Source organism: Nyctibius grandis, chromosome 1 (genome assembly GCF_013368605.1).
Source record: "Nyctibius grandis isolate bNycGra1 chromosome 1, bNycGra1.pri, whole genome shotgun sequence".
NCBI lineage: Eukaryota > Metazoa > Chordata > Aves > Nyctibiiformes > Nyctibiidae > Nyctibius > Nyctibius grandis.
Genome location: NC_090658.1, coordinates 20,443,078 through 20,470,892, shown reverse-complemented (window position 1 = coordinate 20,470,892; position 27,815 = coordinate 20,443,078). Strand labels below are relative to the sequence as shown.

Below are 27,815 nucleotides of genomic sequence, written 5' to 3'. Positions count from 1 at the left end.
AGGAGGCGTGTGCAGCTGCAGGATGGCATCATGCAGTGCTAAATGAAAAGGGAAAAATTCCCTGGCTTTCCCTGCCCAGTGAGTCTTGTTCATTGGGATTTCAGGAGGTCAGAGAGCTGCAGGTAGTAGGTGACACAGAGGGATACTCAGCACCAGCTGGTGCGCAAGCACACACAGCTTTATCTGTAAAATTAATATATTGCATCCTGACAAAATAATCCAAGATACATGAGGAGACAACCAGAGCTGGTCTTATTAGGATGCGATAAAATTAATTTAAAATACTTATTCAGTGAAATTGTGATTCAGTGTTATCTCTCCAGACGACAGGGTTATTAGCTTCAGGCTGCCTGAGGGTATGAAGTAGGAACAAACTGTAGTTAAATAGCAGGCATGTACATGCCACATGTAATACATTAATACCCCCTCCCCGTTTTCTACCCATCACGCCCCCTGGCCATACCTCCTTGGTCTTTTACTTGTTTGACCTCTGGCATGTATTAAAAAACTACTGACAACCAAAGGTCAGTACAGTCACTTATTACTGGCTGTGAACAGTATTAATCAGAATTTAATTTCAGCTGCTGCAACACAGCGTGAAATACAAGCACTTTCTTCAAACACCTCCTGATTTTCTCTCCCAACCTCCAAGATTTCATTAAAATTACCCAACTGAACTTTATCTTGCAGTGTTCAGATCACATACACAAAATGTTTATCAAATGAGAAAACCCCACCCGCCCCAAACCATCCCAAAATAAAAACAGACTAAGAAATGAATATAACAAGGATATGAAACATCAGCCTTGGGGCACTGCAAAGGCATAGAGAGGGATTCAAATCAGCAATAAAAAAGATTCTGTTTATTCTTCAAAATGTAAACATTTGTCATAGTGACATTCAGCTACTTATAAAAAACAACACTACAATCCTAAGAGTTAGTCTAATGATTCTCCTTGGTACTCCCTCACAGTGAATTTCCATATTTCTAGTGGCTCATCTGTCTCCATGCCCCATGCTACCTTGCCCCACAGAGTGACAGGTCCTTTCAAGAAGGACCTTGGCTGATGTGTCCCTCAGACCCTGCCTCCCAGCCATGGGGTGCAGAGCTGGAAGACCCAGCCAGGGGATCAGTGTTGTCCACACCACAGGCAAGAGGACACACAGGCTCAGTCCTTGCTTCCTCTCCCCTCAGCCATGAGCCAGGGCTCACCCAGAACCTGTGCCTGGGCACAAGTTTGCATCAAAGCGGTTGATGTGTGTTGGGACTGGGCTCAAGCTTGGGATCAGTCCTACGCTGACAATTTGATTCCGCACTGAAGCATCTCTGTAAGAAAGTTCCAGTGGGCAGGCACGGGTAGAAGTCACTGGCAGCATGGTGGTGTTGAATACAAAGTTAGGGGCATCCCTTTCTTAGCTGGAAATAAAAGACACAGCCAACTGAAAAGCCAAGGGCAATGCTGTATTCTAAGTGACTTTTTAGGTATCATTGATCCCCCTGTCATTTTACATATTTTTTTTCTAAAGAGAAAAAGATATGCATCTCTACTATATTCAGATTTGCTTATCACAAGGCTTAAGTTATTTTTGAAATGGTTTCTACCAATTTTAGTATGTTTCGATGGAATTCTTTTTTAAAACAAATTCACAACATTCTTTACATAGTTAGAGATCAGAAATTAGCTCTAATTTAGAGTTCAGTGTCAACAAAATCAATACCTAGTAGCTTTTGCAGTCTCTCCATGTCTGTTTAGAGACAGAAAATATTACATTCAGGATAGAAATGGACATAATAAATTCCACATGTACAAAAGAAATTGAGATAATTGGAATTTCATCAACCAAAACAAGACCATTTCAGCAAGGATAGACTAGACTGAGTCACTCAGAAGTCTCTCTGGGAGAGGAGATACTTGTGACACCTCTCCGTTATTCATACATCTTCGTCTCATTCTGGCCATGTTTCCTTAAACAGGTATCTCAGCATAGGACCTTTATAAATGAGGTGGACATTCCTGTAGGGGTCTTTCACCTTGATTCTCCTCTGACACAGCTTGTTCTGAACTCCAAGGCATCCCATATCTCTCCAGTGCCACCACACAGCTGGGGCATCATGCCCACTTCCAGCCAGCTGAGACCACCCAGCATCACGTTACAGCAGAGCCCAAGGGCAGCTGAAGTTTTCATCTGTTTGTGAACAACCAAGCTGCAAAGAAAACTTTCAGAAAAGCTCTTCTTAAAAATGTCCAGGTCTTGGCAAAAGGCACTGGCATGTTATCATTTCAACAGTCCTGCCATGCACAAGTACTCACTGGATCTGTGCAGTTAAACAGTTCCAGCCTTGAAATCACTTTTGAAAACAAGTGATACTAACTGCTTCATCTGAGTATGAACTGGTGATATCCCCTTGACTCGTACCCATGTAGTGAGCCATGATCCTCATAGTTTAACTCATGTCCAAAACTGAAATTATTCATGTGTCTTATTTTTAGAGATAGCCACGGGCACTGGCATATGTGAGTATATTCAACAAGGATGTTTTGAGGATTAAAGCACCCTCCTAATCTGAACTGGAAAGAATGAACTGTTTTATTAGCTGATCTGACCTTTACTTGTATTAGACTCAAACTTGTGACTTCAGTGATAGCTCATGTTTTATTGCCTTTTATTCCTGTTACTCCTATAAACCCTGAAAAGCATGGTCCAGATTTTATTTCCCTTCTATATCACCAAAGCATTCGTGTACTGAGTTCCCAAACATTTATACTTTGCAAATTCACTTAAAGCAAAGATGCCACTCAGGGTCCAGGCTGAAAAAAACATCAGGACCTATTTTGTTTGGTGGAACCTATATTCATCATGATGGTCTGGGACATCTGCCCAGGTTGATGGGTGTCACTGAGAAAGTTAACAACTCTTTTGCTTGGAAACTGAGCATATAATTTCATATGGATACCATGGGTGACCGAAGACACAGGGCTCTGCCAGCCTGCATGCAGAGGAACTTTTCATTTTTAAAAGAGGACTTGCACAGTTGGCGTGGTGTTGCATTTCCAGTATAGCAGACTGTCACACATGTGGAGAGGTGCCAACATGATGATTGAATCACAGTGCTAGTGCAGAAATGCGGGCTGAGCAGCAGTTTATGTCTAGTTCATGTAGATGGGAGAGCCAACCTGTTGAAGAAAGGACAGCAAATACAGGAACTGTATACCCCAAGAGAGATGAAATTAGTTTCTCAAGAACACGCAAGTCATTTGTGACACAATTGAGAGTCCAACCCAAATCTCCCAAGTCCCAGTCTAATAGCAACCGCATAACCATCCTTTGCTTTCGCAGCCTGCCATCCTCCATTTATACTCTTAGAAAGCCCAATGGTGGGAAAGCCACCAGCAGTGCAGTCTGAAGTGCATTGCAGAGGGCAAGACGAATCCTGAGGCTCAGGCAGCCCTTGCTGCTGTTTTATACTAGTTCTAATCAGGCTGTGCTGAAAGGCAATTTTTGTATTTCATTGTTTGTGCAGTGCTCATGGATGCAGTACCTGGTACATGTCTTATCCAATTTGAAAGCAGATCTGTCTCACAGATCTTGGTCTCTGGCATGGGTGACAGGGAAAAACTAGAGCTGAAGCCATGTGTTGCTGTGATTGTGTTAAAAGGGCTAGATGAAAAGGAAGCTTTACAGCTTGTATATCATCATCACTAAGAAGCATGTTTGCAGACAGAAATATTTGTCCCTTTGGGTACCCAGATGCTTCCCCTTTGGGGAGGGATCTCTATTGGGACAGCTGTTTAAAATTCTAGTGGGTTTTTATTCAATCCTACAAGTAATTTTCTAGAGCTATTAGAAAAGAGGAATAATGAAGGGATGTTTTCAGGTGATCTCGAGACTCTAGTCAGTATTATCATCAGATCTGGAAATCAGAGCTGTGGGTTGTCCCCATGCTGCGCTTCCTGAGGGAGCCCTAGGGACCCAGAGGGGATTTTCACAATTGTCAGAGACTGAGATTATATGAAATATTTTTAATACATGTCTTAGTGCCCTCAAGCCCACACATGGTAAGTTATTTTCATAGAAAAAGACAATTACACTTTTATAGGCTGTCTTCTGCTTTAGAGTAATTGTTACTGGTCAAACATATTTCAGCCAATTCAATAATTGGCCTGAACTGTGCTTTGCAAATACCTTTCACAGTCTCAATTGCCTTATAAGTCTATAAATAAAGAATAAACAAATAATTTACCACTCAGCTCCATTTATTTAGGATGCAGTAAAAGCAGAAAAGGAAGGAGAAGGAAAAGTGAAATCTTTCTGAGAGGGTACAAGTTCCTTCTGCTCTGTGACATGTCAACTCCTCTCTGCTCAGCGAAGCAGAAGCTGACATTAGGCTCCTGGCAACACAGAATGGTGAAGTACAAAGCACTGGTGGTAACTGCGCAGCAGATGAGTACCAATCAACTTGATATAATGTGAAGAAAACACTGGTCTCCTGGAAGTGATCTGTGATCCATACAGAGGACCATCCTGTCTCAAAGTGTCCAAGATAAGGTGTTTCAGAGTAACCACACAGATGGAGGGATATTTCAAACTTCACAGCGGATTTGCTCTCAATCTCTAATATTAGAGGTCAGCTCAAAGCCTGAAATATGAGGTTTCATAATTTTCCAAAAGATGTTTTAGCAATAATTATTAAAACACTGAATGTCCTTTTTATCCATAGAGATGTCTGATCCCTTTTCTCAACTTGTCAAATACTATAGACCAACAACATCCAGTGACAATAAGCTCTGCATTTTAGTTAGCATTCTGTAAAATATATTGCCTTTGATCAGGTTTATAGTATTAGATATTATATTGAACATCTGATTCTCCTGGAGTGATGCAGATGTTTTTAGGATAGCTCCTGGTAAACCCTTTGGCTAAGAAGTCAGATTTTACAAAATTCGAAAACAAAGGAGGAAAAGAGATACAAAATCTACCAAGAATGACTATGGAATTTTGGGTTGTTTTCAGTAAAATATGGAGATAGGGCAAAACCAATCCAGACCGCAGCTACCTCCCAGTAGCAGTGGAAACCCAGAGGCACCAACACTGTGTTAAAGCACATTGGTGCCATTGAAAAATGCGGAATTCACCTCCAGTATTTAACCTCAGACACATGCGTAGCCAAGTGAAACAAAGTACACTACTGCCTGGCAGATGTATTTGGCAGCATTGGGATGTGTGTTCCTTCAAAACCAAAACCAGACTCCTCATACATGGGTTTGTCTTTTTACTGCTTGGTTGTAATTACTCTTGCATGGTTTTATTGCATACCTGTATATACCGTTGTGTATGCCGGCTATGACGGTGGGATATATGGAGGTATTCGGGAGCATGGTGTTCCTCATTTCTCTCAGCATCATGTGAAAATGGCTAATTTGGGGGCTGATTGTGCTCCCTGTTTCAAGAGCATGCCAGCTGTTGATAAGGACTTAGTTGCTTCCCAAATTAGATGACACTCAAGAACATGTAGTCTAGCTCCTGGGTATTGTAGGACCAATAAAACTGTGGATGTGCACTGCAAATGTCTTCCTCTGGCTGTTGTTTATAGGAGTTATTAACAAAACCCTTACATCAAGCAGTAAGTGTCTCCACAGTGGTCCTAGTGATTTCAATGGCACTACTCGAATAGTAACTCAGTGTGAATGAGGGTATCCATCTGGTCCTTGGAGATGTAGCTGCATCAGTTGAAGGATCTGTCAAGCATTCCCCAAGCAGTCTGTGCTCGTAGACATAAGGGCTAGCACAAAATTAGGCCAGGGAGTACGCTGATAGAGCGACAGACAGGATAATCTGAGAAATAGATAAAGACCCTGCTACAATCCAAGAGTGGTTCCCCAGTGTAATTAGGAAGTGCCTGTTATGCAATTAAGAAAATTAATTAGAAGTAAACGTTTAAGGAGTGCAGGTTGAAGACATGTTGCAGCACAGTCTTGTCTAGCTCTGTGGTACTTTGAATACTGGTGGTATAATTGGTTTTACAGTGCCTCTGAATAAGCTGTATTCCCAGACTTCTCTGTTGACCACTCCAGTGGCATGTGGCATAATTTACTACATATGTCAGAATACTCAAACCTACAAAAGCCAATATCAAAACATGCTGTTCACTTTTTGCTCAATGCAGTGAATCTCTGTGGTCCAGCCAGCTGCGTTCAAATTCTAGCTAAACACCCTCAAAAAGGCTTCTGTTCTGATTTAGCTGTCTCCATTCATCAATGCAATTATCTTGAGTTTAGGGATGGAAACATTTCCTCACCAAGTATCCTCAAGCCAGTTGTCACTATGTGACCAGCTACTTTTAAATGAAATAAAGGAGACCTGGCCAACAGTATTTTATTTACCTTTCTTTTCCCAGGAATCCCAAAACCAGAAGTGTTCATTCAGAGTAAAATAAAGTTGAAACAAAGAAATCATACTCCTGATATTTGTGAAAATTTTATCTGTTCTGTGTGTAGGAATTCAGAAAAGCCATATCCTGATTTGACAAATACAGTGATTTTTCAAGACATGCTTATGTCTTGCACCTTGTCTTCAAAAAAACATACATCCCTGTTGACAATAAGACATCACCATTACATTATGTAACTCCATTACATCACGGAATGGTGATAGGACATCAGGTATTGAGAGAAATATTGCTAAAACTAGAACAGTATTGGCAGTCCTATGGACAGAGCTGGCTCAAGGCTTCTTATGAGGACAGGCAAAATTCAGTGTGCCAGTGCCAGGGTCACTAGGACACCATGGGATGCAGAAGTCACAGACCTTTGCCAATGAGTCACCTGTGCTGAGCTCCCACCCATGAGCACGACTTCTTTTGGGGATCAGACCTCAGGCTACACCACTCCATGGAGGAGATCTAGCCCCAACAGTGATCCTTCTCTGCCCAGGCTTTCTGTATTCCTGGCATGTAAATATTTGAATTTATTTTGTATAGTGGCATAACTTCCAGAGGAAGAATGAAGAGGTGCCTCCCCTCCAATATCACCCCTGGGCTAGGTAGTAGAGACTCTCTTGGGGACAGGAGATGCTGACTTGAATCATCTACAGAGAAGGGGGGCTTGAAGTAGAGCTTCTCACAACCATCTTAGCTAAGTGCTTAGACCACTACACCACCATGTATGGGAGGAGAGTGACAGTGGCAGGGAAGCAACTCCTCCGTAGACATATTTCAGATGAAAGCAGTGCTATCACTGTGTTTCAAAAAGAACTGGGACTTCCTGAGATGCATTAGACATCCTCTGAGATGCCTCTTGGACTGAGTCTCTCTAGACAAACACCTAGTACTTGGAACCTGGTTGGCCTTGAGTCTGAGCTAGATGCCAAAACCTGAAAACTGTCAAAACTGAAATTTTTCTACACAGTTAGAGAAACACAGTTTTCAGGGACATCAGCAGCTCCAGTACAAAGCCTGCAGCACCTCTGAGTGGAGGTATCTCCACAGGCAGGTGGCAACTGAACACAAGCAAGTCTGAGCAGTCCAGCTTTGGAGCTGGGGTCTAAATGCAGGTGGGGGACAGTTTAAGTGAGTGGCCCAAGGATACTCTGGAAGTCACAAGTGAAGAGGACTGAACCTCAAGCTCCTGATTCAGAAGGCTACACACAATCTTTCTACTAACTTGACAGAACACACAGGAAATCCCTGGTGTGACCCACATATTTTGTAAAGTTATGATTTTTTCTTGTTATTCACATTTCTGGCATCACCATACAAAAACACAAGACATGAACTGTGAAATTCATTTTATTTTCTCTCTCCAGAAACCTTTCTCTCTCCACAAACCTTGTTTGTACTCTTACCCACTTGGACAATAAAGTTTGGTTAGATAATTTCTCATTCAAGCTCTTGTGCACCAGACCAGCATGTCTGAAATTCAGATATTATCAGCATATATAGAAGCACACACACACAAAAAAACCTCGACCCAAAACTGAGACAAGTTCAAATTAAATTATCATGTAGAAGGCTGGCACTCTCTGCTGGAATCAACTTCATTATTATTAAGTTCACAACTGCTGCTTCAGATAGTTTCTTCTCTCAGGATTTTGACTAAAGGTGTTTTACAAATTAGAGGTCAGGTTGGTAGCTTATAATTTTCTCATTTTTCCTTTAATCTCCTTTCTTCTGTTTAATTAATTCTATGCTGATCCTTTCTGAAACTGAAAATACTTTCCTAGTTTCCTGTATCATGGTTACCATCTCCCAGGCAAGGCATCTCCAGCAGAAGATGCCACCCAAGGCAGAGGGGAGCATCCTTCGTGTGACACAACCTGCATGCCGGAACAGCCCCTGGCGATGCTGCTGCCCTCCAGCACAGAGACCCCGCAGGACGCCCCACTGCCTGCCGCAGCGCCAGCCACCACCTGTAACTAATCCTGTGTTTGACAAGCACTGCATTTCCTGAGCTCCAGCTCCCTGCAAATTAATGAACAGACACAATGAGCTTTTCAAACGCAGCAAAACACAATTTTCCATAAACTGTGTTGGTCACAGAGCCCCTTTAAACTCCCTAGAGATCATACCTGCTTCGGTGTGTGTGCTGGGTAAATTTACACAGCAGTCTAAGAGTGTGATTACAGCTTGGGAAAACATGTACAGTTTTACAAACACATACAGTTTTAAGCTAGCTAGCTTAGTGACTGTGCCAGATATCTTGCTGATATCAATTACCAAATAAATCTCTTTAAATAAAAGGAAAGATTTCCTTTTCTGGTCAAGCCTACATGGATGGCATTAGAGGTGGATGACATTAAAACTTAAGTATCCGGAGAGCTGTGCCCAAGAACCGGCCTAGGAATGCTGGCTAATTAGGCAGTTGAGTTGTGGAGAGACAAGAAGACACTCAAGTGAAAAATCTCTGGAAATCCCAAATCCTGTGCAGAGCACTGATGATTTTGTAATTAAAGCAATGTCACACTGCCCCAGTCTACTCTATTTTTCCTTTAAAAGATTCAGCAGACAAAGAAGTAGCCTGACTTCTTTCAGAGGTACGAGAGGCAATGAGAACTATGGGTACCTTGTAATAAATCAGTTTCTTTGCTTTTGTGTCTAAATACAGGCCCTCAACGGCACAGAGGCCAGTTGCTTATTTTCTCTTCATAGTCTGTGTTGCCACTGCCAGGGCAGTGACATTGATGGTGGGAAGTTCAGTAGTGTCCCCACAGAGCTACAGGGTTGAGTAAAGACACAGAGAAAACACCCACACACAGTGAAATGTGTTTACAATGCAATGATGACACATCTTTGGAGAGATTTGTGGTGCTTTCCACATGGATAGCCTACCAGTTTTCCTGGGGACTCCACACCCCATGTATTTGTGATACACGAGCTGCTTCAAAGTGGTATGTGGCCTCAGCAGAGCACCTGGGTGATGTTCCCCTTGCCAGTGATTGTAGCTATTCTTTCTGCTCCACTTCAGTGACTGATGGTGATGTACCAGTTCTGGACCACTGGTATAGACCCTGTTCCCTGAGTATGGCTTGTGTCTTGGCCGGAAGGGAGTGAACAACTGAGGAGGATAAAGGAAATTCACCTTCAAAACCAGCTTCAGTGTTTTTTTACACGTAACAGAGGAACACTGAAACATTTTACCATATCAACTGACAAGAAACATACAGCGGAGATTAAAATATTAATGTCTGTGCAGTTAGGAGAATAAGACAGAGAATATCAAAAAGGATGGGGGAACGTAGGGGCACCTGAAATGCTTTAAGACATTGGAAGAAATCTCTCACTGTTATCTTCAGTGTAAGAGTTAGATCAAGCTACTCCATTTAAACTAGCCTAGGCAAACCTAATTTGGAGAGCGATTGTATCGAGGAGCAGACCAGGTAGCTTGACTTAAAGAAAACATCGCTGGTTTTGTTTGGGATTTTTGAATGAATAGGAGGTGGGTTAGAAGAAATAGATGAATCACCCCTCGAGGCAACAATGTCATTTTTACACATTTAGAGGTGAGCAAATAGGCAAAACCAGCAACGTTTTGCAGAGTTTTCCAAACAAGAGAAGAGCATTTCTCCCAGGTCCATTCCTACAGGTTACTTTCTGCTTCACACTCTTTCTTTTCCAACACAACCCTCCCCAAGAACCACGCCAGCCAAGCCCTCCCACCGACACGGACAGGTGATGCTGCGCTGATGGGGGTCTCCACTTCAGGTGAGAGCTGCATCACAGATTTCAAAGACAGAGGAAGGAGTTAATGAGTGGCCAACAGTAACAAGTGAAGTAATTTGCTCTATTAAAGAAAGAGAGGGTTTTATGCTGTACGTGCCAGTTTTACAGAGAGAGACAGACACCATGGCAACAAGCTTGTCAGGCAGTAGCAGGGCACTACCTTAAGATGAACTATCGCTGGGGACATCATTAGTGGTGGAGAAACTTCAAAAGCTTTGGAATTCGGGTTCCTTTTGCACCCAGAATCTCACTTGCTTTTATGGACTTTATTTGAATCTCCAGTCTATAAGCTTAGGCTGGGATAACAACAACAGCAGGCTGGGATTTTGGATGCATCCTGAATAAGATGGAAAGGAAAAACGTGCTCCCAGTATCTCAGCACTTCCAGGCCTGCCAGGTTGTCTGAACTGTATGGAAATGAAGAACTAAAACATACCGTTGAATCAGGTTCAGCGGGATTGACTGAAGTAAAGAATGAAAAGGAGTTTGAAAAGGACTGCTCATTCTGTGCTTACTTGTAAGCCATGGATCTGATCATTTGCCTGCAATGATGCGAAAGGAGAGATCCCTCTGCAAATCTCCCATTCTGGGAGGATGAGCAGGTAACAGATAATAGCATGTACAAGTTTGATTCTTTTTATCCTTCTAGCTCGTAGGCAGAATCCCAAATCCCTGTGATTGTCTTTCACCTCATGTAAACACATACTCTGGTGCAAAGCTGGTGTCAGATGCTGGTGTGGTAGGATTTATAGGCAATCACAAGACAATTAGAGCACAAAGAGGTTGGAACTCTGAATGCTGTCTAATGTGAATCACATTTTACAAGAGCAATGCACAGAGTTCAAGTTTTCTGTTCACAAGGCTGCAGCACAAGTGAGGGCACTTCTAGGGGAAAATGGAGAGAGAAAGGAAAGATCTGAAGCGCCGTTGCAGAGTTTCCATGGGGGTCTCTTTTGCCCCACCTTATTTATGAAGTGCTGAGAATGCCATGCAGCACGGTTTTCACAGTGACAGGGAATGTATCACAAATTCATGAACCTTTGTGACTTGCCTGCATTATAATTCCCCATGACTGAGTTACTCAAATCTAACAGGAGCTGCAGCGCTTCATAGCTCTGAAAATGAAGCACACCCAACATGCAGGATATAGGAGTGCAGAGTCCAGATGCCCAAGCCCTGGCTCAGCCCACCGTGCCCCACTGCTTCCACAGGAGCTGATGAAGGTGTTTTAGTCAAAAGGCATTTTAGCCCCATCAGGACTAACTGGGAGAACTGATGAGCACAAATATTTGAGCACATGGAAGGAAAACAAGGTGGACGTTAATAATCTTTTTGCAAATTTGTCAAATAAAAAGGAGAAGTGCACTCAATCCCATGAAAAGGCTTATTTTTGAGCAGTTATTCTCTGAGACCCGATAGCCAAGTACTGTGCTCACAGAACAAATGAAAGAGGAGGTGGCTCCTCTGGATCTGCCTGCTTCCCAAAGATAAAGGAAGATGGAGTGCAGCACTCTGCCCATCCTGTGCAGGAGGGTGAGAGTCATTGAGATAACTATGAGAATTATTGTGGTGGGGGCATCTTACTTGATGTACAGGGAGAACTGGGAGTATGCAATGGATTTCTGCATATATTTGAGTTTTCCCAGTCCTGTGGAGAGAGGCCTCTCTATGATCATAACTGGAATGAACTCATGAATAGCACATGTGAGCAGAAAGCAAATCTGAAGCTGCAAGCAGTTAGCTCACCCTGCTGCATGGTTAGTAAGGAGACGTGTTGCATACTCAAGATATAGGGCAGGGAAGGACACATTCATCTTACTGAGCAGGCAGACCATTCACTAGAAAATTCTCAAGGTTTTGGAGACCTCAGCTTACCTCAGGTAGCTCTGTCTTCCAGGCAAGTGGAGGTACGTAGATGTCTGTTGTTGGTCAGCAGGCAAATATCTACCATGAGAAACTGGTGGCAACCTAAGACAGCTGCGTGCGTGTCATGACCAATGATAGGTGCACAGGGAGAGCAGGGGAAAGCCTACGGTTCCCACGCGGGCTGTTTTTATCCTGCAATCTGAACCAAAAAGTATTTGTTTCTTTTTTACTGGGAGAGGACCTCTAAATGAGAGCAGCGAATACCATCTTTTACAAAGGCAGAGCCACACACTGAAACAGGTCATACTTCCTTTTTAGTCAGACAGCTGTAGCCAGCACCAAGAAGAAATGCTGGGAGATGTCAAGTGGAGGCTTGGGTGCTGTCACAAGGCATCCTGTGTTTGAAGATGGGAACCAAACAACAGCTTGCTTCTTGCTTGAAGAAAGAGCTTAGGAACAAGCAGGCATGGAGAAAGGTCCCTCTCTAACACAGCACTGAAGAGAGAGGGGGATGGAGCCTTCGCCCCATGTCCGCCTTGGGGACACAGATCTCTGTCTGCACTCCTCCTACTTCTGGGGAGAAGTGTCAAAGATAAGTCATCTTGTCAGATCATTACTGAGAGTTACAGAAATATTTTCCGATTGCTAAAAAAGACTGCCAGATTGTCTTGCCTGCATTGCTGTGCTATTACTCTTTATAATACTGTGAAATTAAACGCAGGAAGATTTTTTTTAAAGGACAAAGGTTTTACAAAATCTTGGGAAAGCATAGCACTGTTAGCCAGTGACTATTAAGTTCGGTTTCTTCCTTCAATCATGATCTGCATTAGTACATTCCTCACACACTCAAGCTCCTGGGTCCCCTACACGTGTATTTTATGTTCCTCCCCTCACGCTTGCCTTCATGAGCTTCTGGGCTCCAATCACTCACCTCCTAAAACCTCAAACCCCACCTTTGGGCACCAGAGTACACATATGGCAAGCATTCATAGGAGAAAAACTCAGCTGAAATAACTGCAGCAACTTGCCTGTGGCCTTGCATCCTTGCCCCTTTTCCTGGAAGACTGAGCCAAGACTCATGGACAAATGCCATCGTGTTTGCCTAATTCCCTGTTCATCCTTGGGGCTGTGTCCACACCCAATTTCCCTGTGCTCTCAGAAGCTCATTGGCTGCCTCCAAGCTCCTCACCTCCAGCTTCTGTGGGCGCTTGGCACAGGCAAAGCGGACAATTGGCTGGGAAGGGAGGTAGCCAGAGCAGCAACACAAATTTTGCCCAGGCTCTGAGCATGGGTTTCTCTCGGTGAAGCACATACTGGACATTGCAGGCAATGCAGATCCCTTCCAGGATTTTGAACACTGCTGAACTTTGATGCACAGTCAGAAGTCAAATGAAAGCCACCTGGGCCCATCTACAGTAGGTCAAAATTGGTGACATTTCAGTGCGATACACAGAAATACTCTTTGGGCAGGAAAAGTAAAGGAGGTTGGGTTTGGGTCTGTTTGTTTTATTTGTTTGTTTATCTTTTTTAGTTCAAGAGTGTATTTATTTTCTAACTGACAAGAGATCGCTTCATTTTTCATGGGCTTAAAATAACTTGTCAGTAATAAAAAAAAGTTTCTCTCTCTGCTTTCCATAACAAGGAGAAGCCAAAGGAGTGGTTCCATGTTGAGAAGAGCCTCAGAGGTCTCTGCTGAATTCATCAACCGTGGTTCAAACCAGTGTGCAGCACAGCCACTGAGGGAGAAACAGAACAAGGAGTCAGAACATCTGGAAGGTCCGCAGGATGCCACCGGGGCACTCTACCACAGCTCTGGGAGAACAAGCTGGGAAAGGCTGGAGCTGCATTTTAATCTGTGGTACATGTAGGATCCATCTGCTCTGGAACTTTGGGGAAATTTATTGCCAGGATCAGCCTCAGACATTGTAAGTGGGGTGTCTTCCGAGGGAAGGCCTGTTCTCCAGGGCAAGCTGTGTGACCTTTGACAAATTCTAGGGTTGGAGTATGCAATGTACAACTTAGCTAGATTTAACTAACTGTGACTGAGGGTCACAGGGCTTCCTAGCCATCCTCCTCTCTTCGAGCCAGTCTTCAGCTGAGAGGACTAATTGGATGGACCTCTTGGGGCCGCTTCCAGCTGTTTCCTGAGCTATATTTGTCTTCTGCCAAGGGAAGACTCGAGTTGATTGCTTTTATTACAGCTTTAACAGGAGAAATTTGCATTAAAAACAATGTGAAGGAAAAAAAGAGCTGGCATCTTAAAAGGTCTCTTCTAATTCTGGCAGGTTGATCAGTACTTTCTCTGCCAGACAAGAACAGTTACCTGCTGTGTGTTTTCTAATGAATTGACCACTGCCCTCTAAAAGTAGACAGTGAAACACACTGTGTAAGCATCTTCTCAAGCAACCTTAGGGGTTTTGAACATATCTTTACTTTTTTGCTTGTATAAGGTAAATGTTTGTTCTACTAATTCAGACAGGCCTTCTGAGCTGAAGAGCTTTTTCACACAAACAAACTTTCCCTTTGAATCACTATTGAGTTTACCACTTATAATAGTGATTTTAAATAAATGTATTCTAGTGTGGTCAGCTGCTGTAGCTTAACCAGATGGTATGTCAATCTGACCAGCCTCACCTCAGCCAGAGAGAGCTGGATGACTCCACTCTTGTCTTTGTCCAGGAGATGGAACACTTCTGAAAAGCAGAAGAGGGGGAAAAAAAGAATTTATATAAACCACAGAGTTTGGCATGTAGAGAATCACTGCCTGACAAAATGTAGAGGTCTGGCTTTTTGCCATGATCTACTGGAAATCTAGACTGGTTCTGTAAGAGAATATTACAGCTGTTCTTCTTTCCTCTTATAAGTAATTTCTAAGCTGCTTCATGGGGCGGAATAGTCAGATCTACAGCAGCAAACTGAGAGTTAGCAGTGGGACAACTATAAAATCTGATGCAGTAGCATCTGGTATGATCCAGGGACAAACCTGCAAATCAGGTCTGAGTAAGGACTGTAAATGATAAGTGGTACCATTTGTAGCAGATGGGACAACCTGGGGGGCACAGCACTGATCATAAAGTGCAGATGACTGTAAAACAGAAGAGCATGGTAGGCTGTGAAAACATGTCCCCCACCCTTCATGGTCAGTCAGACAGAAAGGTTTTTCCTATTTCTCTGCTGCTTTCTCCAACAGAAACAATTTTGCTGGCACCCTCACCTTTCCATGCAATTTGCTACATTCACAGTTAAAAGACCCTAAATACTTAATGAAACCCCAAAGATTTCAGGAACTCCCCTTGGCTGATAAATGGAGGCACTTACTGAACAGGGTCTCCAAGTGGATCATACAAGCCACAAAGCCATCAAAATCAATGGTCAGCTTGCTGCAGGCGTAGCGGATGACAATGCTGTGCTGCACCTGATCGTTGAGTGTGAAACCTGAAGGCATGGGAAGCACACGAATCACTGACACAGCAGGTTAATATGCTGTCTTTGATGTGACTTATCCATGGACTGCCGCAGCTGCAGGCAGACCTGGAGGACTATTCCTCCAAGAAGGTCTGTTGGACTCCACCACCCACCTCTGCTGTGGATCCTTTCCAAAGCCCATTGTGCTGGGTGAAGAGAGGCGTAAAGTTCTCCCACAGCATTTTGTCAGACTGTATATTTCACATTGTTTCACAGCATAACCACTCCTGTGTTCCCCAGATAAACCCCTAATTAGCAAGTCTTGGTGCTGCAGCTGAATAGCAGTGATTGCAGTAGAGCCAATTGCTCACATAATACATTGGGCTCTATTCAGGCCCATATTAGTGCTATTTCTGTCTCTGGATCATTCACAAAAACTCCACTGAGCACAAGACAGATCAAAAAAACAGTGATCCCCTAGATGCCCCTGAGCTGGCAAGCACTGCTCCAAAAGTGAATAGCACACATCAGAGAGGATATCGTTGGGGCATGCCTTGATCAGGCTTGCACCTTCTCTAGTGTAGGGAAAGGTGGTGGAAGGAAATGAAGGAAGAAGAGGATTTGGACATAGCCCTGAAAGAGGACAATTAGATTAGGAAATAATGAGGCCAAAAATAGAGCAAGTAATAATCAGATGGATAAGCAATGGTCACAGCATGGACAAAAATATCAGTGGTTCGTAATACAGAACAGAGGATGGGGTTTGATGTATATAACAGCAAGAGGATGTAGCGGTATGTGACTGTCAGGAAGGGAGAATGGCACTGGCAACGCTGTGATTTAGGAGACAGGAGGGAAGCAAAGCCGTTAAAGGCTCAACTGTTCTTCCCATGTTTCGGGAGGGGCTGCAGTGACCCAATAGTGTCCCCAAGCAGCGTACTCACCTGCCTCTCTGAGGGCATTTCGCATCTCATGGGAGTCGATGGTACCAGAGTAGTCACTGTCCACTTTCTTATAGATGACCTGCAGCAGAGGAATGAGGGAATGAGGGAATGAGGAAATGGCGTTTCAATGTGTGCCCGTGCAGCAATGTGATGGTGCAAGCACAGGCAGGCAGGCTTTGGCTTTCATGGCTGGGTAACAACGGTAGTGAAGACATGGTAACATGAGGCTCACCAGGAGGCAGCAGCCAGAATTAAATAACCAGGGATCCTCTAGGGCTTAACCTGGGTTTGCTAGTCCACTCTGCAGCCCATGCCCTGCCATCCTCCCTCCTCCTGGAGCTAGATTAAAGCCAGGACATTCATGCCTACCTCTGCTGTGTCCACACCATCACTCTGCCATGCAGACACAGTCTTGGGTTTCTGACAGCTGGGACAGGGGCTGCCCCTACCAGCCCAAGCTCCTACTTTTTGAAATATTAATGAGCAAGGGAAATGTTTCAAGTAGGTACTGGGAAGCAAAGAAGACTGGGAAACACACTCTCAGGGGCTGGCAGCTTGCCTGCCTTCATGTTTTGTGGTGGCAGGCAGGCCGTTGAGGACAATATCCTACCATTTGGCAAACACTGCAACACACAAAGCCCATTTTGCTTAGTATTTCAGATGAGATGACAGAGTTGAGAGTTTGTGGGTGCGAATTAAGGGGCAGGCTGGCAGGGGTGATACTGTTGTGGGTGTCTATTACAGGCCACCGGATCAGGATGAGGAGGGTGATGAGGCCTTCTACAGGCGGCTGAGAGCAGTCTCGCAATTACAGGGCCTGGTTGTTGTGGGGGATTTCAACTACCCTGATATTTGCTGGGAGGACTACTCAGCCAGCCATCCTCAGTCCAGGAGGTTCCTCCAGTGCATTGATGATAACTTTCTGATGCAAATGGTGGATGAGCCAACTAGGAGAGGAGCGCTGCTGGATCTTATCCTCACTAACAAGGAGGGTCTGGTTGAAGAGGTGAAGGTTGAGGGCAGCCTTGGTTGTAGTGACCATGAGATGGTAGAGTTCAGGATCTCATGTGGCAGGAACAGAATAGCTAGCAGAATTGCAACCCTGGACTTCAGGAGGGCCAACTTTGGCCTTTTCAAGCAATTGCTAGGGGAAATCCCATGGGACAGGGTACTAGAAGGTAAGGGGGCCCAAGATAGTTGGTTAGCATTCAAGGACTGCTTCTTCCGAGCTCAAGATCAGAGCATCCCAACAGGTAGGAAGTCAAGGAAGGGTACCAGGAGACCTGCATGGTTGAACAGGGAACTGCTGGGCAAACTCAAGTGGAAGAAGAGGGTGTACAGATCGTGGAAGGAGGGGCTGGCCACTTGGGAGGAATATAAGTCTGTTGTCAGAGGATGTAGGGAGGCAACTAGGAAAGCTAAGGCCTCCTTGGAATTAAACCTTGCAAGAGAGATCAAGGACAACAGAAAGGGCTTCTTCAAATACATTGCAGGTAAAGCCAACACTAGAGGCAATGATGAGGCGGGGGCCCTGGAGACAGAGGATAAAAAGAAGGCGGAGTTACTGAATGCCTTCTTTGCCTCTGTCTATACTGTTGGAGGCTGTCCTGAGGAGCCCCGGACCCCTGAGGCCCCAGAAGAAGTCAGGATAGAGGAGGAATCTGTCTTGGTAGATGAGGGCTGGGTCAGGGACCAATTAAGCAATCTGGATGTCCATAAATCCATGGGTCCTGATGGGATGCACCCGCGGGTGCTGAGGGAGCTGGCAGAAGTCATTGCTAGGCCACTCTCCATCATCTTTGCTAAGTCATGGGCAATGGGAGAGGTGCCTGAGGACTGGAGGAAAGCGAATGTCACTCCAGTCTTCAAAAAGGGCAAGAAGGAGGAGCCGGGTAACTGTAGACCGGTCAGCCTCACCTCCATCCCCGGAAAGGTGATGGAACAACTTGTCCTTGGTGCTGTCTCTAGACACATCAAGGATAGGGGGATCATTAGGGACACTCAGCATGGCTTCACCAAGGGGAAGTCATGCTTAACCAACTTGATAGCCTTTTATGAGGATGTAACCCGGTGGATAGTTGATGGTAAAGCTGTGGATGTGGTCTATCTCGATTTCAGTAAAGCGTTTGACACGGTGTCCCACAGCATCCTCGCAGCTAAACTGGGGAAGTGTGGTCTGGATGATCGGGTAGTGAGGTGGATTGTGAACTGGCTGAAGGAAAGAAGCCAGAGAGTGGTGGTCAATGGGACAGAGTCCAGTTGGAGGTCTGTGTCTAGCGGAGTCCCGCAAGGGTCGGTTCTGGGACCAGTTCTATTCAATATATTCATTAATGACTTGGATGAGGGATTAGAGTGCGCTGTCAGCAAGTTCGCTGATGACACAAAACTGGGAGGAGTGGCTGATGCGCCGGAAGGCTGCGCAGCCATTCAGAGAGACCTGGACAGGCTGGAGAGTTGGGCGGGGAGAAATTTAATGAAATATAACAAGGGCAAGTGTAGAGTCCTGCATCTGGGCAAGAACAACCCCATGTACCAGTACAAGTTGGGGGCAGACCTGTTGGAGACCAGCGTAGGGGAAAGGGACCTGGGGGTCCTAGTGGACAACAGGATGACCATGAGCCAGCATTGTGCCCTTGTGGCCAAGAAGGCCAGTGGCATCCTGGGGTGTATTAGAAGGGGTGTGGTCAGCAGGTCGAGAGAGGTTCTCCTCCCCCTCTACTCTGCCCTGGTGAGGCCGCATCTGGAGTATTGTGTCCAGTTCTGGGCCCCTCAGTTCAAGAAGGACAGGGAACTGCTAGAGAGAGTCCAGCGCAGAGCCACAAAGATGATTAAGGGAGTGGAACATCTCCCTTATGAGGAGAGGCTGAGGGAGCTGGGTCTCTTTAGCTTGGAGAAGAGGAGACTGAGGGGTGACCTCATTAATGTTTATAAATATGTAAAGGGCAAGTGTCATGAGGATGGAGCCAGGCTCTTCTCAGTGACATCCCTTGACAGGACAAGGGGCAATGGGTGCAAGCTGGAACACAGGAGGTTCCACATAAATATGAGGAAAAACTTCTTTACGGTGAGGGTGACCGAACACTGGAACAGGCTGCCCAGAGAGGTTGTGGAGTCTCCTTCTCTGGAGACATTCAAAACCCGCCTGGACGCATTCCTGTGTGATATGGTCTAGGCAATCCTGCTCCAGCAGGGGGATTGGACTAGATGATCTTTCGAGGTCCCTTCCAATCCCTAACATTCTGTGATTCTGTGATTCTGTGATGCTTCCTACTGCCAGCAGGTTTATTAGTCAGAATTAGAAGCCACCCATACCTACAGCTCAGACTGGAATTGGCTTTCAGGGCTTGCCCTGCCAACACCAGCCTCAGGACAGAGCCGGTGCCTCTGGCTGAAGGAGAGCTGAACATCTCCTCAGGAGCCTCCAGGACAGATGCTCTGTGCTGACCAGCATCAAGCATGGTAGCAGCAGACTTGCCTGAGAGGGATATTGTCAAACAAGGCAGGTCCAAATTTGATCTTCCTTTAGACTGCTTAATTCTGGGTGCACTTCTTGGGATGTTAAATCCTCTGTCAGAAAAATAATTGAAAAAATACAAAGCCAGGTTTTTGTAAGTCCTAAAAATACGTTTCTTGCTCAGCTGGCAATGTAACATATCACAACAGCAGAGCCATGTTCATACAAGCTTTAATACAGCAGGCAGCAGAGAGCTGTCTTTGCCAGCAATGAAAGAGGGTTAATCTGGCTTTCCATAAGGTATTACAAATTATGGAGAGTGGTGGGGCCAAGGTGAAAGAGGATCTGCTTGTGTTCTTTTAAATCAGAGGTGTTTTTGAGCTCTGGAACAAACCCCAGCCATGAGAAGGAAGGCTTCCAAGTATATCTGCCTGTGGAGGCTTAACCCTGTCTCAGTCCAGGATCTGCACTTCAGAGCTGAGAGGGAAGGGGAGACAGTCAGAAATACATTACCAAATACTTTTGAATCTTCATCCAAAGTGTCTTGAATTCCACAAGTCCCAAGGTGCCAGTCCCATTGGTCTGGGGATGTTAAGGCATGGTTCAAAAATCGGGATTCTTCCATCCTTAGCAAAACTGGAGAGCAACCAGTTCTGATAAACACCCATCACAGTGTCATCTTAATGCATGTTCATTCTCATTTGTAATACATCTCCACCTCACACAGATATGCCCACAGCTTCACATTTGCTTAGCTAAAGGCATGCCAAGAATTTCTAGGCTATCTGTACTCTAAGGAATGATATATGGGATTGCTAGATATACAAGCACGATTAGATCCACTTGCATTTTGAACAGTTAACAGTAGATTAAAGCCCTTAGGGAAACAAAGGACTGGCCTCATAGCAGACAAGTGTTAGAAAGCAGAGACAGGAACTGTGAGTGAACAGAGAGAGTCAATAGTAGGCTACACGATCCTCCCCCCTGTCCTTCAGGGCCTTGAACATCCCTTCCTATGGAAAATTATGCAGAAACATGGAGTTGGCCCCCATGATGCTGCACTTATTGAGTTGCCCTGTTGGGTTTCGGAGGCTGTGGAGTGTAGGGCAAAGGCATCGCTTCCTCCTAACAGCCAATGATCCACAAGATCCAAAGCTAATCTCTGCTGACCTCAACATGACCACATCATGAGACCAACATTATTGTAATCCTGGCAGCATGGCTCTTGACCATACCAGTGCACTGGCTACCTTCACAGCATGTCAAAGGAGTACTGGTCAGATGTGCTGACCTCTCCTTTTCCCTTAGCTATGCAAAGCTTATTAGCTCCCATGTGTCCTACAAGCTATGCAGAAGGGAGAGAGGCACGGCATGTACTCATAGCCTTCCCCCTCTGAACAGGCTGTCCAGCCTGTCTCTGCTGCTTTGAGCTCTGTGCTCTGTAAGCAGTACCTGACCTAGAGATGGAAGTTGAGGTTGTGCTTAAAACCTGCCTCCTGCCAAGCATGCTGTGTATGCATTCGAAACTGCACAGCTGCACCCAGCCAGAAGGTCCCTGCTTCTCCTCCCTGCTATTTTTAGGGAAAAATTTAAGCAATGAGAGATGCAGAACAGGTGAGAGAAGCAGCCAATGATTAAATGGTTCAGGTTTCTGCCACCCTGAGCTGACAGAGCTGCTTGGCTGAATTTTATGCCTTCAGCCATGTGCCTGGACAATGGAAGCGTAAACTTAACCTTATCTTGTCAGGAAGTTTTGCAAAAGAGATCCAGAAACTTTAAAGGTGGTAAAATGATGCTCAAAGGATACATCTAAAAGGCTGATCATCTCCCTGCAAGTGTTAATGTTGAATCCATCACTTTTAATATCCTTTCCTGCACAAAAAGGAAGTAAAAATCCAAGTCAGAAATGCTTTTAGACAAATGTTTTTCTGCAGACAACCTTGGAGATGTCAGTCACCTTAAAATCTTGTTAGCAAAGTAAGTGCTCTGCCATTTCTTCCACCGTTTCCCTTTAGCAGATCAACATGGCTTTTTTGGCACATGGGCAGGGGATGCTATCAGTTTTGGGGGTCATAAGCCTCTATCTGTCCACAGAAGTTATGGAGCAGCATAATAATATCTTCCCACGGCGGTCTTCCCAAGAAGGTACTGGGAATATAGTGCCTCTGTGGAACATTGGCTGGCAGCGCTTGGAAGGGGAGCACCAGGCAGTATTTTTCCGCCACGTGTTAGAGGTTCAACAAGCTAGGAGAAACTCAGCTGGAGGCAGACAAAAACTCAGTTTTTCATCACCCTTAGCTGGTAGAGCTGGGTTTTGCTAGCACAGATCCTGTCTGTGTGCTGACGGCACAGATTCTCACTCTGACTAAAGAGCAACTTGATGTCTCACCATTTCAGTACATGCCTTTCAGCTCCATTCAATGGGAGCTACATAACGTTACTTACTCTTCGTCAAAACCCGGTTTAGTATAGTTTGAAGTTCAATTGCAGTCACTTCACAGTCCTGGACAGAAAACATACTTTAGGTGTTAACACAAAAATTATTTGAAACAATCTATATTCATTTGCTGTCAGACATCCAGAGACTATTTTCCTTCCATATCTAAGGCGTGTAAACCTTTAATTTGTTTCTACCACTTTGCATTTACCATCAGACATCACCTGGAGGAGATCCTCAGAAACTGTGAGTATTTCCTAGCCTTTCAAATGGGAAATAAGTGGTTTGTTAGGTGACATGACCCAGTAAAAGTTAACTTTTTAACACATTTGACTGAATTGGGTGACTGCCTTCTTTCTCAGCTAAAGATGTTCAGTAGAGCATTTGAGATTTCCCAGGCTTATGGAAACTACAACCAAACAACACTAAAATTGCCCTCTCAAAATTCAAAAAGGTCTTTCTAACTAACAAGATGTTTTCCTTCTTCAGTGCCAGTGGCCACCTGTTTATTAAGAGAAAATCTGACCTGACAGCCACAGGCTAGCACAGCAGGGCTTTGTAGATACTGAGGTTTGTCAAATACAATAAATAGAGAGAAAATTCAGCCAACAGTTTTCCGATTCCCATGGCTTCTAAACAAAAAAGAAGGAATTGGCTAGCCAGGCAGTTGTCAGAATGATATGCTAACTCCACAGGTAATTTATTTCACCATGGGATAATATTTTGACTGTCGTCACTCCCATCACCCCTGTTTTCACAGTTATTCTATGCCCTGCGTTACTGAGGGAATAAATCACACTTTGCACCAGTAAGAGGAACAATGTAGTAAAACTGCTCTATTGTAAAATAAATTAAACTGAAGCTGTGAGTTAATAAAAGGGGAGAACTGCTTGGTTTTTTGAAGACCAGACAGTAAAAGGAATCAGCAAGTCAAATATTTGCATAATCATAACAGAGAGGTCCTAGTCTTTTTCTTTCACTTTAATCCACTTACCTCTCCAGAGAGCTTTTGAAACAGTGTCTTGAACTCATCATCTATATCTTTGTTATCGACGTGAGGCTAGAAGAAAGAGATGACCGAGAGTGTGGTTTACAAGGTAGTTCTAGAAAGCAAGCTGTGGATATCGTAAAGCAGCTTTACAGGGTACTGTTGACAGCAACAGCAAATGAGCAGTTGATCTGCAGCAATGGCAAACCAGAGGCACTACTTAAATCACCACCAGCCAGGGACTGGCTTCATTTGGGAGTAAATACTTTCTCAGACTGATGAAAAAGTTTTCTTCTGTTACTAAGATAGTTTTATAAAATAGCTGCAGTGAAAATGTTGCTGCACCTGGCCATGGCAATTCAGCAGTTCCTTGGAAGGCTGCTTTTGCGATTTGTCTCAGGCTTCAGAAGACTATTTGTTTCTATGAAAAGGATCATTCAGTGCCCTCCTCACCTTCTACCTGTGCTAGATGGAAGAACAATTTAATGTGTTCCAGCCCAGTCTCCAAGGATGCAGTTTCTGTGCCATATGGGCCCAGGTGCATGAAAATGCACGTGAAACTAAGCCATGGAGATATGCAAAGAATCCCCATAACCAAAAAATATTTTTCCTGAGCACAAACACATACCGTGATCTCAGCTCAGGGGAAAAATAAAAGTCTCACCCCTGTTTTGCCTCCACATTATGAAGGAAAGTGTGCTAGAAGAAAAAAAATTATCTGCCCAGTTAAGATATTTACCTCATATGGTTTTGCAGCTACCACATCACCAATCATCCTAAGGAAGAAAAGAAAAAAAATATAAAACAACCAGAAATGATGAGTCTACCATTTGCCCTTAAAATAATTAGCAAAACAAGCTGTTTTAATATAAGGTGTTACCAAATGCACAGAACAAGTTCCCAGGTTTCCTGCTTCCCCCACTCCCTGTCTCACCTCTGTCTGTCCCACCTCTTTGAAGGTATTTTCCTTGGGAAATCCAGCCTTGTTGTTCTTGTCTTGTATCCCAGACCCCTGTTTCTTCATTCAATGGCTGGTATTGATACAACCCTTTTTAAAACGATCTCCTCATCATCATACTCCCAAATCCTGCACTCTTTAGTTGTGGGAGCTTCTACTTCACAGACCTGAAGGATCTAGTTACCACTTCAGTGCTTGCTTGAGGCCATCTGAAGAGCCATGACTCTCTACCATTGATGTGTGTGTGTCACATAGTAGACTACATAAGAAAATAGGTCCTAGAAATGGGCCTATTTTGCTGATTAATTGCTGGTTAAGGGAAAAGATAGAGCACAGGATGTGGGTGCAACACCTGCTCTTTTCCTTTATGTGCCTCACCAGCAGAAGAGGAGGGTTTAGAGAGAAGATACGCACTGCGTTTTAGCCTGTTTCTCAGAAAAAACTCGCAGGCAGAACTCTCCATTTTTGCAAGGCTCAAAAGTGGACGGCACAATGAGGTATTCTCCCCGGGGCAATTTCATGCGGCTGGAGACTTCGCGCAGGTTGACATAAGGATCAGTCCGGGCTGCTGGTTGGTTCCTTGCGAAGAATACGCGGTTCGCATGAATATCTGTGTTATTTTCCAGCTGTGGGAAATGTGTTTTTGTTAGAAACCATTTGACAATTCACGGGTAAGCCAGACACTCTATTTCAATTTCAGTGCTTTAAAGCCAACTCAAGTTTTTCTTAGCATGAAATAATAAATCCACAAGTGATGGCATAAAAGATAACCACCAGGGTTCTGTCATGGGAAACAGTCAGGCAGATAATTAGAAGGGGAAAGGCTCTTTCTCTATAAAAGTTACCTTTTCACATGCCTCTTCACAGTCTGTGATATAAAATAAATAAAAAGATCATAACGTGTGCTCATACCTGGTCAAACTAGTATCTACTGCACTTAAGTTGTCCAAGTATTGAACAGTTTTTGCTTTCACGGGCTGCTTGTGAAAAAATTTAAATTTCAGAATGTTTTTGATCAATTTATAGTATGAGATAAATCTCCTAATTGCATAGGAATTGTAGTCTCTGGTTTCTTTAAACGGACAGAAAAGAACAGTAAACAGGACAAAGTAGCAGTCACAAGGGTGAGACTTTTGGGGCCACATTAGATTATTTACCCAACTTCTATTAGTAATACTAAGGGTATTCCTTTGGATTATGTGGAAAATAGTACCTAGCTTTTCCTTAATACCAATATACTCTTAAGCAAGTGAAACATTGCATAGCTCATAAAACCAAACACTGATGTAAGAAGAAACAGTAGTGAAGGAATAACATCTCTGCTATCAACTTCCTATTCATGACTTGCTCCACAGGGATGTCTTTCAAAAAAGTGTGATTTAATAATGCACAAAAAGTGCCGGTGGTTGACACAGGGTGGGGAGCACTGCATACGGATAAGGTTTCTGGCTGCCTAAGATCACAGCATACAAAGATGTTATCAAACATTTCATAATCATTCAGTTTTTCTGTTGTAAACTGTAGAAAAATATGGGGTTTTTTCCTCTATTGTTCTGAAGATAAGATTGGTTTTGGTATTTATTCAACAACCCCATCCTTTCTTCTCACTCAATCTTAAGCTAAGTGAGACTGCAAAGATTAAGAAGTCAGATCCATATCTTTTTCAATATATAAAGTTCATTTTCCCTTTGCATCTGCAAGGCTGTTAAAAGAACACAGTTAATTGCTACATGACCACGCATTCATTTACTGAGAGAGAAGAAAAGGGCTGAAAAGCTGAGGAAAAATTGGCAGCGCAGGCTGCTGAACCTCAGTAATGAGTATAGGCTATTCCTACTGCCAGACATCCCTGGGGTCTCTTTCTTCAGGAATGAAAAGTCTCTTTACCTCAGTATTGAGATCTAGGAGGACTAGGGGAGGTTGAGCAGGGTTTGTTAATTACCAGGAGCCCCAGATCAGAACTATGAAAGGAATGGATCCACAGAGTTTGGCATTTCTTCTAAATAACATGAGCTACATTTTCTTGATTTTAGAGTGCAGAGACCCTGTTCTGCCTTCATCTGTGCTAAATATAGACAAATTCTGACCTCAGTCACACAAACATAGTGGAAGCCAAATTTCAACAAGTATAAATGAAGTCAAGATTGTGACTCAGATGTCTGTAATAAAGCCTTGTGCCCCAGTCCCTTGGAAATGGTTATTCAGAACTTGAGATATTGGTCCAGTGATCCAAGAACAAAGCTCTCCAGAAGAGCTGTCATTAGTAAGGAAGAAGTCTTCCAGTGCAACAGGAGGTGCCCATCTGAAGGCTAGAAATCTTCAGCAGAGATTACATACCTCCTGAGGAATCTGAAAGGAGGAGAAAGAGCCAATGTTAAAGGGTTGCTACACATCCGCTTCTATCATGAGAAAAAAAAATCAGATAAATCCTCCTTTAGACACTTTTTTTAAAAATTCCATTTACAACCAGATATTGTAGTATCAGTTATGCATGAAGTTATGTAACAATTTCTTAGCTTGTGATATTGCAGTTCCAAAGTAAACACAGGATATTCATCCAGAGGAATCTATACAACATTTAACTGCTTTTCTACTGATATGGTGAACGATACTATTGGTTGGAAATAATTGAGTAAACCTTGAAACATTCAGTGATGAAAGTCAAGTTAGGCTCTCTTTGCTAACCAAAAGTGAACTGAGAATTTATTACAGCAAACCTAAAATGTACTAGTCTACTGTTACTGGAATATGATGAAAATGTAACGGTACTGTCACCAGCAACCAGCATGAGGATGATGAGATTGTTGTAAGGCAATTATAACAAGTAACAATTTCAAAATTTGGCCCTTCCTAAATTAACTAAATTGCTATGTTAATTTGTACCTCCAAATTTAAGGTAGCTTTTTCGAAAGCAATTAGTTGTCTTGAGCGCACAGATGCCAGTGAGAGCCAAAGAGATTGTGCTCCCAAGGCCCAGAAGAGCTTTTGAAAATACCATCTATACGATGTTTCTTGACTGCCTGAGATGGCCTCTAGAGACCTCAGGTATTGTTCCTTACAACCAGCATACTAGAAGGCCAGGAGCTCACTTACAGTAATTGTCAGCAGGCAGTTTGAGCTACATGACTTACAAAAGCTCTGCAGGGCAGGTAGGCCTGCGCACACACTTTTTTTCACCTTCTCCTGCACAGTGATCTGCTTTAGGTCACCATCCATGTCCTAACTGGACCTCCTCATCCACAGCATCAGCTGCAGTGATGTAAACCCACAACAGTGTGTGACCCAAGGAACTTGGGTCATAGCTGAATGTCGACCTGAGATGACTTAGCAGACATTTCTTCCAAAAGACAGACTTCATCTTGTTAAGAGTCACCAAATCTACCCTACTATGGAAAAGTTCATGGAGGAGGCAGATGGGATAAAATAGATGTAAAGCAGAAGGGCTCTGCTAACATCTTCAGGTTTGTACTCAGTGGTACACGCAGATAAACAACCTTAATGTGCAAATTCGAGGATGCCAATAGGCCAGCGTGCTTGGCACCACACA

At 43.9% G+C, this 27,815-nt stretch overlaps 1 protein-coding gene across 1 annotated transcript in view; it reads right to left on the bottom strand.

Moving 5' to 3' along the window:
* Positions 1-13,794: 13,794 nt before the first annotated feature.
* Positions 13,795-27,815, bottom strand: part of LOC137671474 (calpain-8-like) — a 32,848-nt gene continuing 18,827 nt past the window's right edge. The window contains exons 11-21 of the mRNA XM_068415077.1: positions 26,606-26,617; positions 24,683-24,894; positions 24,050-24,086; positions 23,317-23,382; positions 22,331-22,388; positions 21,693-21,757; positions 20,399-20,467; positions 16,432-16,510; positions 15,401-15,517; positions 14,717-14,775; positions 13,795-13,818 (exon numbers count right to left, since the gene is read on the bottom strand). Coding sequence (XP_068271178.1) covers positions 13,795-13,818; positions 14,717-14,775; positions 15,401-15,517; positions 16,432-16,510; positions 20,399-20,467; positions 21,693-21,757; positions 22,331-22,388; positions 23,317-23,382; positions 24,050-24,086; positions 24,683-24,894; positions 26,606-26,617 — 798 coding nt within the window. The remainder of the gene's footprint in view (positions 13,819-14,716; positions 14,776-15,400; positions 15,518-16,431; positions 16,511-20,398; positions 20,468-21,692; positions 21,758-22,330; positions 22,389-23,316; positions 23,383-24,049; positions 24,087-24,682; positions 24,895-26,605; positions 26,618-27,815) is intronic.